At 31.5% G+C, this 17,859-nt stretch overlaps 2 protein-coding genes across 4 annotated transcripts in view; both read right to left on the reverse strand.

The window, feature by feature from the left end:
* Positions 1 to 505, reverse strand: part of LOC101491665 (protein DMP2-like) — a 673-nt gene extending 168 nt beyond the window's left edge. Inside the window, exon 1 of the mRNA XM_004496757.2 lies at positions 43 to 505. Coding sequence (XP_004496814.2) covers positions 43 to 505 — 463 coding nt within the window. The remainder of the gene's footprint in view (positions 1 to 42) is intronic.
* A 2,980-nt stretch (positions 506 to 3,485) lies between these two features.
* On the reverse strand, positions 3,486 to 13,972 carry LOC101498600 (putative 1-phosphatidylinositol-3-phosphate 5-kinase FAB1D). Of its 3 annotated transcripts, XM_012714673.3 has the most exons (14): positions 13,686 to 13,972; positions 13,465 to 13,540; positions 11,843 to 12,145; positions 11,693 to 11,732; positions 10,962 to 11,621; positions 9,919 to 10,063; positions 9,506 to 9,847; positions 8,039 to 8,875; positions 7,500 to 7,816; positions 7,171 to 7,297; positions 6,888 to 7,034; positions 5,082 to 6,419; positions 4,733 to 4,999; positions 3,486 to 4,098 (listed from the first exon to the last, which is right to left on the reverse strand). In XM_012714673.3, exons 3-14 carry the CDS (start codon positions 12,084 to 12,086, stop codon positions 3,784 to 3,786), a joined length of 4,779 nt encoding a protein of 1,592 aa, XP_012570127.1. In that variant the 5' UTR covers positions 12,087 to 12,145; positions 13,465 to 13,540; positions 13,686 to 13,972; the 3' UTR covers positions 3,486 to 3,783. The 3 variants fall into 3 exon arrangements, with proteins under 3 accessions (XP_012570127.1, XP_004496392.2, XP_004496391.2); XM_004496335.4 differs by lacking the exon at positions 13,465 to 13,540 and having other exon boundaries at positions 10,962 to 11,615; XM_004496334.4 differs by lacking the exon at positions 13,465 to 13,540.
* Positions 13,973 to 17,859: the final 3,887 nt, after the last annotated feature.

Consider the following 17,859-nt stretch of genomic DNA (forward strand, 5'->3'; position numbering starts at 1 on the left):
GCATTCCTGGATAGTAACATTTCACAACATCATAATGCAAACCTGCAAAAGCAAGAAAAGAGAGCAGAGACAGTAATGCATGGAAAAGATCAGTCCATGTAAGCCTATAATCTGATGGCACACGAGGTTTCTTCCTGCCTCCACAGAAAGTCCACATCCCTCTAAATGTTGCTACCCCATAGTACAACCTGCCGGTGGCCGTTTTGAAGCTGTCGGTGAAGGTGAAGAAGACACACGACAATGCTAATATAACTAGAAAGACGCCTGTCAACCAGTGATTCAGAACGCTGCATTCGCCGTCATTGGTTAGGATAGGTGCAAAAATGCTGAAGGCAAGAGTGGTCACTGTTGGTAAGAGAACATTGAGCCTAGCTGTACCACTCAGTATTGCATTGGTAACATAGAAGTAGTGAGATTCATCCATGTCATAATCATCAAGATCATAATAATAATCATCACTCTGTTCAAAGGGAACATTCATATCTTGGTTGGTTGAGTTGTTCATTTCCCTCCACAAAGCAGCTATCAGAATTCCAAAAAATCAGATTTTAGGATATGTGTAGATGTTTGTGATAGTGTGCAAGTATGCAATATGTTTCTACACTTTGTTTTTCTTTTTTGGTTTCTTCCTTTGGAATGGAAATTCTTGTAAGGTTGTAGGAATATACTTTTCCTTCTACAGAAACAACTTCCGATTGGCCTTTGCTTTCAACTTGGGCAATTTTAATGCTTTCATATGTTTAGGAAGGAATTTTCAACATGAGCAATTAAGCATCAAGAAATGCTGCTTGTGCATGACAGGTTTTATGTACCGTTGTGTGTCATTTTAGATAAATTGTGTGAAGAGTTTTTTCCTTATTATTTTGTTCAGATATTTTATATTAAAAAACAATTTATCATTTTTAAATGTATTAGTTATTAGTTATATATTTCAAAAATCCATTACTTTCTTTAGTTTTTAGTAATCCTAAAACTATGTAATTGGGTGTGGGGCATCTCAATGACCATGTTTAATTGTGTCGATAAAGGTCAATTCAATTGAGTTTAAATTTGACTGGTGCGTGAGTTCAAATACCATTTTTGATGTGATAGTTTTGTTGGTGTATAATACATAGGTATCTCAAAAAATTTATCTTGTACCCCCTTCTTTATTCATGTACCCCTAAAATGTAAAGAAAAAGACCAAAATATGCTCATATATATTAAAAGTGACCATTTTTTTTTTCATTTTAACATTTTCGGAATACAAGTGAGTGTCAATTTTTTTTTTTTTTTTTGCGGAAAACTTGCAAAAAGTTTTTCGGTACAGAACATCACTTCCGGAAATTATTTTTAAAGTTCTCCAGAAGTATCGGGAAACTTATTTCAAATTTTTCGAAAAAATTACACTACCGACAAAATTCAACGTAACATTTTTGGAAGCTACCGAAAAACTTCATCCACAAGTTTTCCTGTAGTTGTTTGATTTTTTTTTTTAAATAATTTTTTTTATTCCATTACTATTTATTTAATTCTTTTAATTTTAACTATTTTTTTTTCAGTGGATAAGGCGAGAGGTAGAGACGGCAAAGTTGTAGGAAGAATACATGACATTGAATCTTCATCGTCTATGAATGTTGCTCCGAAAAAGGTTTGTCCAGCACCATCTCGTAGAAGGCAATGAGTTATAATGGAAGATGATGACCTGAGAGAGCAGACTCATATATCTATCCCTCAGGAGGATCAGGCGGTACACGAGAAGGATTAGACGGTACACGAGGAGGATCAGACTGTACATGAGGAAGATCAGATACATGAGGAGTGTACAAGAGGAGAGACATGTACAATAGGAGGGTGAGGGTGAGCTGACACGGTATCCCGGAGGACTGTATGATCGTCAGTCCTTACTTTCTTTTGTTTTTAGTAACCCCAAAACTATATAATTGGGTGTGGGGGCATCTCAATGACTAGACTTAATTTTGTATCGATGAAGGTCAATCCAATTGAGTTCAAATTTGACTGGAATGTGAGTTCAAATACCATTTTTGATGTGACAGTTTTGTTGGTGTATAATACATATGTATCTCAAGTGTTTGAGTTATGGAGTTTTTCAAACTTTGGTGAGTTTTTGAGATCTAGTTTACCTAAACAAAAAATTGAAGAGACCAATAAAAAATGGGATACTAATTCTCTAACTTTAAAGATTCAATTTAAAATTAAATGAAAATAATTTAAGCAAAAATTTACGGTGGATAAGATTTGATAGAGTATAAAAATTGAATATATAATACTATGTTTTGATTTGGCATATATCATTATTGCTAGTGCCATTACCTTACCGGGCTAATTGGGTTTTTAAATTTCAATTCAAAACTCATTTATCACATGCATCCAATAAAATTTTCTAATTCATTTCATCAACCCCTTAAATAGTGTGATGTATATTTTAAAAAAGTTAATGTTAATAATTATTGTTATTAATATTTTTAGTATTCTATTGAGGGTGAAGATCGAACGGTCTACCTCTTTATCATTTCACTCCCTAATTCTCTTACCTCAATCACCAAACATTTCTTATATAGTGTGATGAAACTTGAACAAAGTATTTTTTTTATAAATAAATATTAATAAATTAGTGGTTATGTTAATTTCAAAAGTTTTAAAACTCAGGTATCCCTCATATCACCGACCATTCGACCAAGCTAAATCAGACACTTGAACCAAAACTTTATTCAAGAATTTAGAGAACTAAATATTGGTCTATGCTTGATTAATCCCTTAATTTATTAATAATATAAAAAAATTTGAATCAAAACTATAGTCTTGTCTACATGACTATCCGTAGATTTCCATCCAAATTTGTGACCGGAAGAGCTAATCTCAATCACAATAAGATTCATTGTTCAATACTACATATTGAAAATTATAATTGAATCCAAGAAAGAGAGAAATAATTAAAGAAAAAAATGTATAATTTGAATTGATAGTGTGAAGAATTATGATACAATTAGTGTAGGATACACCTTTATACAATACCTATAAAATAACTTACATAACTATCTTCTATCTAGTTATAACTATTTTAAATCATATCTAACTAAATATAACAGTATATAACACTGCACACTCATAAGTTTTTCTATTTTTTTTCACATAAAACATTTTTCGTACCAATTTTTCTCTAAAATAGATAACTAGAGATGTATCAAGTAAAATAATGAATCTTAATCACTAGATCTTACTATAAATGAGGAAAATCAAAACATGAAATCATTCACTAGGCAAAACATGAAATCAAAACATTGAAATCATGTGACTCAACAAGTGAAACAAGATTCCTGTAAATATAGTCCTCTCATTTGATACATCCTCAAATGATTAGTCTCTTCTTCCTTTCACTTGATCTAATCAAACATTTTTCCATCAAAATTCCAACTCTTAAGACCTTTTTTCAATAAAAGGGCATGAAAAGAGGAATATAAATCCAAAAGGAAAGGAGGCTGAAATGCTATCAACTGTACTTTTCATTGACTCAAAATTCAAAATAAACCTTTACATTGTTCCCCTTGACTTTACAAAAAAATTGTTCATCTCATGTTGGACAGGATGAACCTATAAATGAAAACATCCCTTGAAATTCTCTAAAAATTGTAGAATAGCAGGGCTAGGTTTTAAACCAAATATCGGCTGTCTATATACAGTTCTAACAGTTGCATAATCGCATAAATTCAATTTGTATAATTCTTTTGAGAAATAAATTAAAAAGTTTAGGCAGAGAAACTATTTGGGACCCTAGTAGTAATGCTAGGGTTTTTGTTGGGAAGTGTCATCTTCTCCTGAGCAACAAACTTTGCAAGGAATAGGGGATATCTGAGAACACCAATGATCTGGAACACTTAAAAAATATGTAGACATAAACTTCCTGAACCTTTTCTTGTATTCTTTTGGAGAAATTACAGTTGGCAATAGATTCTTGGGGACAACAAGTGAAGACTTCATCCATGTCTCTAGATGTTTGTCCCATGTATACTGCCTGAGATAATCAATGATCCCGCAAACAAGTTCGCGCTTCTGAGAATCAACTCCAACAAGTAAAGAATAATCCATCACATTGATTGACTGCATATTGGAGCAAACATCGAATGAGCTATTGGAGAGCAAGGAAAAAAAAATCCAAAACAAGAACATATTTGAGGAAAAAATATGAACACAACAAGGGAAAAAGTATGCAAAAGAAATACTGTCTATTAAGAATCTAGGAACCAAACACCAGTCAAGGACTTGGGCCCTGTTTGAAAATACAGTTTAATTAAGCGCTGATCATATAAGTGCTTATATATAAGTTATTTCTATAACAAGAAAAAATAAAGTCAAACTGTTTTTATATAATCTATAAGCTGTTTTCATAAGCTATGTTAGAGAGCTTATGGACATGTCATACATTGTTTCCATAAATTCTCCCTAACAGTCTCACAAGTACTTATGCCAGTAGATAAGTTCAAATAAATCAATTAAAACAGACCCTTAGCAGAAGTATTATTAGTAGGGCAAATATGAAAGGAAATCAGAGAAGCAATATAGATCAGGTTCAAATAAATTGCCAGTTTTCAGTTCCATCCTACCAAGTAAACCCATCAAGTATCAATAAAGAACTTGGTTTGGCAGTGCTCTTTGGTAAGGAAAAACAAATTAAATAGCAAATTTAATGAGAAAAGTTAGGCTAAAAAAAAGAATGCTTTTAACACCGACTTACATTGAGAAAAGATGTGTCATTCCAAACAGCCCTCTGAAGAACTCGCTTTGCTTTATGACTGACATATAATGGGGAAGAGTTCATGTCATTCACAAAGTTCTGATCCAAAAGAACATCTCCAGCCCCAACAGCAGCTGAATTATAACGGTCAAAAAGAGCACCTTTAAGATCATACTGGCGCACAATATGTCGGTTGTACGCAAGATTTTCCATCACCACGAAGTCATGTTTAACCTCTTTTCCACTTTTAACATGTCGTTTCGTAACCTGTACAAAGATTGAAATGCTCAAAAATGAGAAAAATTTGGCAAATGACAAAGAAAAGAAATGTATAGAGCAGTACACCAACCTGATATATCCCCAAGACTTTTGCAAGACAGGTTTGGCTCCCCGACTCAAATGACTCTCTCATGTGTTTGAAATACAGAGAAGAGAACCCCAAAAATGCTTCAAGTTCTGTCTTCTTGATTTCCTTTATGATAAACCTGTCATCAACTGTTTTAGCAAAAAAAGACTTGCTTTTTCCACCTTTGGCATCCCAATTCATACATCGGCTTAAAGAAGCAATATAATCAATCTCAGATGGGCAACACGAATTTCTAAGTGCACGGAACTGCTTAAAATAGTGACAAATAACTGAATATTTTTCCCTCCCAAGTGATTTTGCATAACCAAAATGAATTTCTATGCTATGGTTTTCTGTAGCACGAAATGTTTGTGACGCTTCTGAAGAAGTGCTTCCATTAGAGTGCACAGAATCTGAATCTGGAAAGCCATGCAAAGAATCTGTAGATTTTGAAGTTATTCCACTTTCTCTCACATCACCTTCGTCTACTTCTGTGACCTCAGATGAATCTTTCAACAAGGCTAGCGCACAAGCAATTATGCTGGAGGGTTCACCCTCAAAGTCAGACACAATATGATTATCTGTCTTGAGAGGAATGTGCAACCTTGGACCTTCCTCAGTGATTAATTGATTCCCTGTTGGAACATGTTCCGCAATAGAGCTGAAAAAATATTCAAACTTCGGAAAGAAACTTTTCTGAAATTCCCTTATGCCTATCTGTCGAATATCAGCAAATGGCTTCCAGAACCATTCACTAGGTAAGTTGGAAACTGGTGAGTGCAGTAAAGCACTCTTGTTTAATACCTTAACATCAGCGATTGGACGAATAGGTTGAATATCTGTAGCAACTGTTAATTTTTCATGTACTTGAAGGTGTCCATTTGCAGAAGGAAACTGAGTTAAAACATCTGACCTCGATTCCAACTTTTGATCAGAAGATTTATTCGATCCCGAACCATCAACAGTCTGTATTTTTACATTCTGTGAGACATCAAAAGTGTTTGGATCATCCTGTTCATTGCACTCTAGAGGAGATCCGCTGATAGGAATTTCCTTTACTTCCACAGATATTTCCGACATAATTTTTTCATCTGCATCCCCATTCACATAGCCATTTTCCCTAAAACTACCTGTAGATGCAGTTTCTCTACCAGCAGTACCTTTCGCCTTTGACAAACTATACTCTTGCACAGGTTTCTCCGGTGAGCGTAATGCGTTCAAGCGTTGATCCCACACAGCGGATTCGATCAGAAGATCCCACATCAATCGGTTTAGACTGAGTAGTTTATAGGCAGACCGGCTTGGATCACCTTTCTTAGCAACAACAATCTTGATGTTAACCTGTTAACATAAAACAAGACAGATGAAGACAATATAAATTATAATATTCATACTTTCATACTAATTGCAATATAAAAATATTGGGAGGACAAACTAGAAATCAGAAGAAATTAAAATTAACAAATATATCACTTGCAAGTTGCATCAAATAAAATCTTTCCATTTTATATGTACACTACAAATTAAATTTTGATTGTAATTGAAACTTCTAATTAGAGTTTAGTAATATGGAATTTTAAACTTATACAGTACTACTACTACCTCTCACAGATTTTATGTCACTTTCATTCAATGCATTAGTACCTAAGTAAGTTAGGACATTTAAGATTAAACATATAACAGAATCCAAATTTAAAGGTTATAGCCAGGAAAGAGATATTTAGGGCTTGCAAATTTGAGAAGAATCAAGTTTGGAGTGAAAGTTGATTTGCACGAAATGTCGACATCTTGTACTAACAGAAACCTAACCTCAAACTCTTCTTGCTCTTGCTTTAACATCTTCTCAACCTCAGAGAACTCTCTTTTCGATCCTCGGTTAGAGGTTGTTCCATCAAATTGTATTGTCTTCAAACATTTTGCAATTTCTGTGAATAGTGATATGCCTTTCATGTGCACCTTAAAACATAGAAAAGAAAAAGGTGATTTTAATGCATGAGTCACGAAAATAATTATGCTCAACTGATATATAATATATTTCAGTCTTTACAAGTCAAGAAATATCTACATGAAAATGTCCAAATAGAGAACATACATTCTCGGCCTCTTTCAAAAGCCACTCTTGTTTTATTGCACCACTGAACTCTAGCTTTTGAGGAGGCATAGACACAGTATAAGTAATGACAGAAGAATATCTGAACACTGCAACCATGCGACCTAATCTGCATGATAAGAAAAAATATAATAAGACGAAATATTATCAATTGAAACATGAACATGCTAACAAACAATTCGTCAATAACAAAAATTTAAAACCATTTCTCTAAATGTCAAATATTAAAATGCAAGTGTCACATGACGCAATCATGAAATGACTGTATAGCAGATTTAACTATAAAAAGTTGCATATAGATGATATAATACCCAAAGAAGTAGAGAAAATCTCTATCAAGAGAATGACCACAACTCAATTTTCTGCTAGATGAGTAGTGAGAAAGGCTAAGCTCCAAATATTTTCCAAACGATAGACTACGAGCAGTGGTGGATATCAACACTCTCTTTGTAGAACAAGACTTGCATTTTCCACAGCGGCTCCACATCCAAATTTTCTGTTCAGCCTCCCCAGCCAAAATAATTCCTGGCGGCAATTGTTTCACTTGTATAGTAAGTTGTTTATTGTGATGAGCATAATAATAAAGGTGAGCTTCCGGCAATTCTTGACAGGTGTCACAAGTTCTTGTCTGTATACATAGCAGTAACAATCAGTTAGAACATATTCAATCTCATTTTGCAAAGAAAATACACACAAAAAGATAATTTATATCAAATTATATTGCACTTCTAGTAGTACATTAATGAAATGAACTTATTAAGAAATGTGCACTAAATCATGTGAATATGATTACCAGTAGTCAAGTAGAATAAGCAAAGAATTAAGAAGGGAAAAAGAAGGAAGCACAAACCTGATTGAGAAGGTTATCCTGCAGAAACTTTCCAAGTGGGATGTCGAAATTCTTGTAGAACATAATATGGGAAAAATGACTTTGTTGGCATACAGTTCCTCTTAAGGCGTTACGGCTAGACATCAAGACCAAAATACTCTGAGAATCCAACACTGCATTGATATCATCTTTACTTTGGAGTTCTTTTCTATCATTATCAACTTTAGTTATATCACCATTGGAATCCAAGTACACGGGTGAAGACAGGGTTTGTCCCTCGTTAAGCAACTTTACTTCATCAGAATTATTTTTATCTTCAATCTTAGTATTTTCATCTGCCTCCGGAGAGTCTATAATAGAAACAGAATTGTTGACCTGAACATTAAGTTTCCTTCCATTGAAGCCAAAGTATGTCGATAGAGACTGGTAAGGAGCAGACAGCTGGAAACTGTCCCCCATAACCTTTTTCAGAGAAGATGAAATTGCTGAGAATCCAGAAAAGACAGCTGGATTATATGGCTCATAAGAAAATGGTGAAAACTCTTCAGTTTCTACGGTTAAATCATCGGTACTTTTTTCATGAAGTCCATTGTATATGGGAATATCAGTACTAACTATTCCATTTTCATCAGAACGCTCAACAGACGGAACACTTGAATAAATAGAAGCTGAATCGCTGGATTCTTTATTGAGTGGCAAGATATCTGCCATATTAACTGGAGGAATAGTAGAGAACATTGCTTTCTGATCAACAAGAAAAGAGGTTTCGAGGATTAAGTTATATGCCATTATAACTGCACACCGCATGACACATTTGATCCTCTTCAGTTCATCGCTGTGTGTTCCTTTCAGCAAAATCTGCAATTGCAGGAATTGAAGAGGTTAATAGCATCCAAAACTCAAGACAAATAATCATTCTCTGAAAGAAAGACGATAGACTAACTTCATATTCGTAGGGTGAAAGATAATGGTGACAAAAATAAATAATACTTGACATCACCAACAGAAGCACAGGGTAGAGAAAAAATGTCCTGAAGTTAAACTTGTTGAAAATTTCCATGTACCAAAGTCGGAGCCAGTACTCCTCTCAGTCCTCGAAAATTAACAATAAAGGGATACATTGAAGCATCTATTCATTGGAAAATGAGAACATCTCAAACATGCTACATAGTATACAACAACCATATTTGGTTATTTGCTTTCAAAGTAAAACTAAAAGCAGTATATATGTAAAACAATGAAAGTTCATAATTTTAATAACATGTACACATGTAAGTTTCATAATGTATTCAAGTCTACATATGATAAAGCCATTGGACACCTAAGCCAAAAAGACTGAGTATTTTTCAAGTATACATGAATGTATGCCAATAAAAACGATACAAATTTGCAGTGTCACAGAAGATGAAGAATCCATCTCATTAGTTTGCACAATTGAGTAAGGATAAATAAGAAAACAGAGGTTCCAAGCTACAAGTAAAGGCATACCGTACAGCCGAGACGTGTAGGACATCCCTCGATAAACATCAAGGTCTTGGTGGGCCTCTTTCCTCCTTCACCAGTACCATCATGTTCCTCCACAAATTTCTCAAAATAAATAGAGTCACACTGTCGTAGTTTTTGGCCGTTCAAATCATCGCATGAAAGAATTCGTGAACCAGTGCAACGTGCAACTCTTTCCAGTCGATGAAGCTTCATATCAAGTACTAGTGTCATCCCCTTGTCCAGAATCGCCTCTTGTATATCACGAGAAACTGTTTTCTCCGCTAATATAACATTTGGATGACATAATGTTATAAGATCCATTTTAGATTTCAAATAGCCTTTCTCCTGTTAGAAAGCAAATAATCAGCAAGAGAATATTATGTCAATAATATCGTTTCCAATCTAAATAAAATTACCTGGTCCATGGAGTTAAACGAGGACAGTGCATTCATAGAATGGCCAAGCATGCCCTTAATCAGTAGCAACCTTGGATTTTTGTACTTAGTTGGCATATGCTTATGAGCGGCGTGCTTTTTGAAGACCAAACCTTTGAATAGTCGACTGATACAAAATATTTTCTTTAAGACTGGCGGGCGTGAGACAAATTGTATTCAAAAATATTTATATACTCAGTTTCCATTGAAATGTTTATGAAGTGTTATCAGTAGTGGATTTCTGAAAACAGTGGAACACCAAAAATCCGCTATGTGAAATAGCAAATAGCATTGCGAGCAAATAGCGGAAGCCGCATAGCAGTTGAAATGAGTCAATTATATATAATTAATGCATGCTGCAAACAAATAAAAAGGGAATGGAGGCAAAGCATAGCTTACATATTGAAAGATTATTACACATTATGGTGAATATAAGAGTAATACTAATTGACTCTTCAGTTTTTCTATTTTAAAAATAGGCCATGTTTGGCACGCTACAAACGTTTCAGTTTTATTATTTTTAAAACCCTAAAACTCCTTTTTTCGCTATTATCGCTACATCTGCTACCAAAATTTGGAATAGCGACCACTATTTCCCTAATAACAGAACTAGGATAGCGTCATGGTTTTTAATAGCAGATTCATCAAATTCGCTATTATGTAGCACTATAGCGCTGCTATTTGACAATATTATGTTTTATGGCAAAAGAAAGATTCCCGTGAGTTCACAGAAGTGTGTTAAGAATACCGTGTAAAACATGTTATGCTTATTGCTAAAGGAAACACCAAACAAAAAAGATAAGCTGCGACTTTATGTGGTTAAGTAAGGAAAATTTTCTTAAATAGGTAGGAGAACAAAACACCTTGATAATCACATAATTCGATATGACAATTTATGGAAATCACTAACACATTACTATAATATAAAACATTATGTAATTTAAACAAAAATTAACAGGTGTTTACTAGTGTGTATAAACACATAAAGGAAAGAAGATTCTTATTGAAGAAGGGACGATTTTTACCTTTGGCTGCGAGTACCAGCTGCAACGCATTTCACTTTAACAAACCCATCAGGATTCATCGCATTACCTCCGATAGCATCAGGCTTCAAAAATGCCGCAGCTTCCCAAGATAAATATGTAACTATGTCAACCCAACTCTTATCACCTTCATCAGAAGAGGAAACTCCCACGGATTTAAGAAGCTGACCTACAAGAGCCTTAAATTTCCCATTCAATACTTTTTCCAATTCTCTTTGTCTTTCCTCTCTAAACCTATAGCCCCCACCTAATTCATCCTTAGAACTACTCATAGCGGTTGGCTCGCCCCAGTTCGCAATCCCAATGCCCTGATCCTCATCATCATCATTACATGCCACACAATTGTCCATATCATCCTGCGGGTTTTCTGGCTCGGGTGGTTCCCATGTTTGGATATCCAAATCATCGCGAAAAGAATATTCATTTTCTTCGGCAGAGGATAGGGTTGGGTCTTCAGAATCCTCAGCCTTAGCTTCTTGAAAGCTATCTCCATCTGCAATCTCTATGTCTCTCACAGTATAGCCCTCGATATCATTACTTCTTTCTTGGGTGTTGTTTTTCGCCACAGTTGGTGATTTTGCATTCCACTTAGAATCAAGATCTACCATAACACCTTCAACTATACTGTCTTCTCGGCTATTCCTAATAAAATAAAACAAAATAAGCATGGCTAACATAAACATTATATTCACACTTCTGTTGGACAAAATTACCTGTCAGATGAAGATGAATTAACGTCAACTGAAAACTCGCCTGAAAGATCAGATATTAGAGAGACACTGGGTTACATAACGAAAATTTTGTAATATAAAACTAACATCATCAGCGTGATAAAAATGAAAGACGGAGGGTAAGTAGTTTACTGCAAGTGGACACACAGCTGTCAGTACTTGACAGCGATGCACTTGGACTGATATATGGTGTGGCATACGGACTTGTTGTACTATTCGATTTCACATTTTCTTGCTCTAGCTTCTCTCTGCAAGCTTTACAAGGTTTTAAGGGGACTTTTCCATTCAGCTTTAAACTACTCTCATTTCCATGTTTCTTATTGTCAGCAATTGATTCCGTCAAGCTTGCACCGCAATAATGGCACATACTACACATCCAATCGAACACTGATCCGGAAACTTTATTTGAAAGATGCCTGATATTGATTGCTTATTCTGGTACAAGAAAAAATATATCAGTACTGAATGAGTTATGAAATTCTTTTTCTTTTTATAAAACTAATCTATAATAACTTTCTTTGTCCACGTGATAATATTCCTATTACATCATACAGACAAACTACAGAGAGAGAGAGAGAGGAGAGAGAGTTTAATTTCAGTGTTCTTTCCTTTCTGACTACAGTAATATTCATCAAACACTACATATTTAAATCAAAATGTTTGCATAAATATAAATAACTGTTGTGCGCATATAAAGTATGAAATACGGAGAAGGAAACACATCATCTACCTGAATAACAGCCAAAAAACACAATAGCATACAATGTCGAACATATATTCCCTTCATAAACATAATAAAATAATTAATCAATTGCTTTACGAACCAAACTGTTTGATGTAGTACAAAATGTTTATAGAAATCATTTTTTTTATACACAAATATTAGTCGTTAGTATGTTATAAGTAGTCAAGGTTTGAACCCTAGACTTCCTTCTCAAACTCCTTCGTGAATCTCGTCTCAACTACTTGAGCTACACTTTAGTGACAAATTATAGACATCATTAACTATGGTAAATACTTAATTTTGTCGAAAACATTTACGCCGATGGACGAGGGGCTCTTGGCATAATAAGAAGGTCTTGCTTTTGCCGAACTATCGGAAAAAGAAAAATAAAATTAAAAAGTGCACCTTACATAGGAAAAATTTCTCCTTTTTCTATCTATTGTAGCAATAAACATGTGAAAAACACAGAACTAGTTAGCAGTTAGTGGAATCGACCGAAACTCGAGGAAAAGATAACTTGGTTTCCATCAAAGGATTAAGAAGAGAACAATATTAAGAATTACTGTGACATGTGGCCATATTAACTAGTACTAAACAAAACCCAACAACAGAAACACAAGATCATCAAAAGAATCAGCCCAAAAAGTACAAACAACTGAGTAGACCTAAATTCATTAACCACTATGAAATTAAAACACAAGACAGTATACAACTCAGCCATGTGCAACAATTGCAGATTTGAAATTAGTTCAATTTTTTTGCTACATGAAAATAAGTGATTTTTTTTTTACAATGAACATGGTGATTTTAGATGCACATTTCAAATGCCAACAAAACAACAACAATTAAATAAATAAAACCCAAAATCAAACAACATAGGATTGAGAATCCAAAATTTTGAATTTGAATTGGAAGCTTTAAAATGGTAAACTCTCCCAACAACTAGATATAGTTTCCATCCAAACAGTGAATAAATGGATCAGAACTGAAAGAATAAAATCACAATAATAATTGAAAATGGAACCCATACACTACAAGACTGATCCACAAAAATCAGATGAACCCTTCAATAAAATCTTCAATTTCCAAAATAAACCACCAATTTGCTGCCATGTCATAAAAAAATTATCACAAAAATGCCATTTTCATCTCCATGGAAAGCTTAAATTAAGAACAAGTAATTTGAAATTCAAAAAATAAAAAATAAAAAAGAAAAGAAAAGCTAAAAAGAAAATAAAATAAAATACAAACCTTAACGTCAAAGCAAAACCAAGAACAATAGATGGATGTGACCTCCAAATGAATCTCAAGGCACCAAGAATAAAAGGGTTATCATCTTAACCCAAAAAAATCTAGTATTAATTTCAGAAAAAAAGCAAAGAATTTTGTATGCAAGAAATAGTCGAAGAAAACAATTAAGCAATCGAAAGAGGCAAAGTTTGAAGCTTTTGGAGGAAAGCAATAGAAAGGAGAGAAATGAAGAATGGAAGAATTGTTGAAGCTTCAAATGAAAAATAATAATAATAAGTAGAAAGAAGAACTGTTACAGAAGAATATAACAAAAACACAAACAAGCAAGAAAATATATTTACCTGCGTGGACCCCACCACCCTCTATTTGCTTCCTATATAATATCCAAATATGTTTTAAGGAAAATCTTCAAATCATTTTTTCCGTTGCTTTTTTAATTTAATTTTTAGAAAAAAATCGTTTTTATTTATATGTAACTTTCAAACAAAAAAGTTATTTTAATTATTTTGTGTCAATCTCTTAAAAAATAAAAACTACTTTTTTAGTTTTAAATTTATCTTATTGATTATTTCATTGGAGATATTATTTATTCCAATAAAAATAATACAAACATCAAACTAATAATTAATAAGCCGTGACTAATTATATAGAGATAGAATAAACTAATAAGCAATAAGTCGTGACTAACTATATAGAGATAGAATAGTAATACATTAATAAATAAATAAAATTACTACATAACTTGTGATGACTTGTGATGAGTTCGTGAATTAGTTTTCCGTGAATTATAATATTTTTTATTATTTTATTTTATATACACATTAAATTTATTAAAGAAGTTATAAAAAATAAATTAATGAGAATGGTCTGATAAAATTTAAATGTATATTCAAATTTTGTTGATTAATCAAAGTCAATTTTTGATTTGAATATAATAATTTTAATATATATATATATATATATAAATAGTGAAAAGTTTAATAATTAGTAATATTGATAATTATCATTAAAGAAAAGTCAAATATTACAACACATATAAAATGACGAATCCATGATAATTATTATTTTTATAAAAATAATTAATATCATATTATTATTAATTGTTAAAATTATGTGGGGAATAAAAATTGAAATGTTGCTTAAATTAAATTTTATTTTTAATCGTTATCAATTACTTTATTTTATTGAAAAATATATGAACATTGCATCGGTTTATTCATATCAGCTAGTACATAGTCTATAAATAAATAGGTACTTGGTTTTGTCAAAATAAAAAGAGTAGTAACTTAGGAAGGTGGCAATGGCATGTTACGTTACACGTATCGTATGCAGACAGCTATATTATATGTTAGATTTTGAGGTAATCTTTGTCCAAATAAGTGCTTTTTCGCATGTCGTCAATGTGAAAGCTAGTACTTTTCCATATATCTTAAAAGTGTTTTTGCTATTAGCTCCCTAAAGTTAACAGCTTTTATACTTCAAGACTATTCCGTGCACCCCTAAAATCTTAGAAGAAATTGAAAGAATAAAGTTTTTTTGTTTATTCAAGAATAAAGTTAATTATACATTAACTATTATGAGGAAAAAGTCTCCAAAATTTTTAATTTGTTTGATTTTTCGTATTTTTTAACTGATATTTTTTTGTTCGTAGTTACTATTATACTATAAAATTACTATATACTTGCATTTTATTTTTGTTTTATATTTTAATTAAATTTTTGAAAGATTGAAAAAATTCAAAAACGTTGTTTTATTTTTTTCATTGAAAAGTCTTGAAAATGTTGCGATGTGTATGAAATAAAATTAAAAATATTTTATATATAACTGTTGGTTGAAGTATATGAATTTAAATATGGAACAAAACATATATTTTCTAGCGTGATTTAGTTAAATAATGAATAACATATTTTAAAGCTCGAATTACGTTTGAATCGCAATAAAACTGTGATTATGACAATTATTTTTCTCGTGACATTTCACTTGAATATTACTTAATTCAAACAATGGGACCTGTGTTATGCACGATTATAAATTTGGTTTATACAATTAATTATAAAAATAAAATAAAAATGTTATTAAATATAAGAACATATAGATAAATTATTATTGAATAAAATCAAAACAAATTTAAATTGAAGTTCAGTCAAAAATCTTGAAGAAAAAAAATTATTTATAAAAGTTATTTTAAAAAATTATATCACTATGAAATATATATATTAAAATATTATTTTAATATTCTTTCACAAAAAATGTCAAATATTCTTATGAGATATTTTTTCACTCTGTAATTTAAATTATAATATACTTCTCATAATATTTATATTTATTTATGTAAACTGTTCACCTTTATGTGCTATATTTTTAAACATATTTTTATTTATAATACTTTTATAATTTTATATTGATAGACTTTCATGTAAATTTATAAACTTTTATAATTTAAGTACTTATTTAGAAATCCTGATACAATTTTATAAAAATATATTTATCTTTTTCAACTTGCATATTAATGAGCTTTTTATTTAGTTATATCTCTATAAGATAGAAATATTTACCCATATTAATATTCATCAATAATGAAAGTGTAATTTAATTTTTATAAAATTATTCTCTAATGGAAATAAAATAAAAAGTAGTATATATTGCATTAAATTCCAGTAATAAATCAATAAAACTCTCTTATCAATTATTTATAATATTGAATCAAAATTAAATGCTTAATAACGAATTTTTAAGGATTTTGTTTGTTCTAAAAGAGACATCGAAGAAAATAAAAAGAGTGTTTGAAGGAGTGATACACAAGTTCTCATAATATGGAGGTAAATATTTAGGAGACCAATAAATATATTAACAATTTGGATTTCAAAAGTGAAATTAAAAACTTAGACAACATGCAATCAGTGAAAGGTGTGAGAAGAATACATTCTTATTTTCTGTATTTAGAATAAATTGTAGCATTTTATGACAAAAGTCTAAATTAATTTGGTTAAAGGAGGTGGATGAAAATTCAAATTTTCATAGGATATTTGCGGCTTAAAGAAGATCCAACAAAATTTTGTGTCCTAATGGTGGAAGACATGTTCAGGATGGGTGTCAATGGGGTGGTTAAAAATTTATAATCAATTTAAATTAGTTTTTTCAATCAATCCATCAAGAAATACCTTTATGGTAAATTTCCTGTTTAATTAATAGCAGTAATTGTAATTAAGGGTTTTGAGGAGTTAATTTGAATGTTTTAATTGGATGCAAGTAGCTATAAGAGTTGTTGCTCAAATGATGTCTCATATAAGTTTTTAAAGGACTTTTGGGTTGATATGGAGGATGATTTCATGAGCTTCATTTGGCAAAGTACTACAGAATAGTTTAAAGATTATGCTACAAATTTATTATAACAATACACCCTACATTCAATACCACACAAATAAATTATATATATTATTCTCTATAAAATAATATTAGATTTTATTCGAATTGATACATAAAGGAAGTTTTCATATCAATTCGGAGATTTTCATATAAAAAAAATGCCAAAATCATTTTATTTATTTTGATTATTATTATTTATTTATTTGAATGAAAAATTCAATTTAAAAAGATTAATGGGATGAGATTTTGAATTACTATGAGGGTGCCACTTGATAATTTTTTATAGGAGTTTTTAGTTTTATTTTCTTGGAGCTTGACCTTATATTTTTCACTAAAAAGAACACGTCTAATTTTTAATGTTCCGAACTTCATAATTACTCCCTCGAGTACGAGGAAGAAAATTAATTTCACCTCTTTTTAAAAAAATTGTCTTCTCAAAATCATCCTTCGTAAAAACGTGTTCCATAAAAATAAAATACATATTGAAAAATGAAATATGCATTAATTAAGGGGAATTGAATCATGTAATTTGGGGGCATAGGGCGCTGATCTTGGAATATCCCTAAGCCAAGCTTTTTATTCCAGAAATTTGGCAAAAACAATTAATTAAGGAATATTTGATCAATTTGTCATAAAAAAAAGGAGTATTCGATCAAGATAGCATTCAATATATTTATAAGTGACATCAGATGAAATATTTTTTAATGACAAAATTAGGATAATGAGATGATGTTTAAAATAAGAAAAAATTTAAAATTAATTCAACAGATATATTTATATTTATTTTATTCAATAACATTAACGAAAA

Source organism: Cicer arietinum, chromosome 4 (assembly GCF_000331145.2).
Source record: "Cicer arietinum cultivar CDC Frontier isolate Library 1 chromosome 4, Cicar.CDCFrontier_v2.0, whole genome shotgun sequence".
NCBI lineage: Eukaryota > Viridiplantae > Streptophyta > Magnoliopsida > Fabales > Fabaceae > Cicer > Cicer arietinum.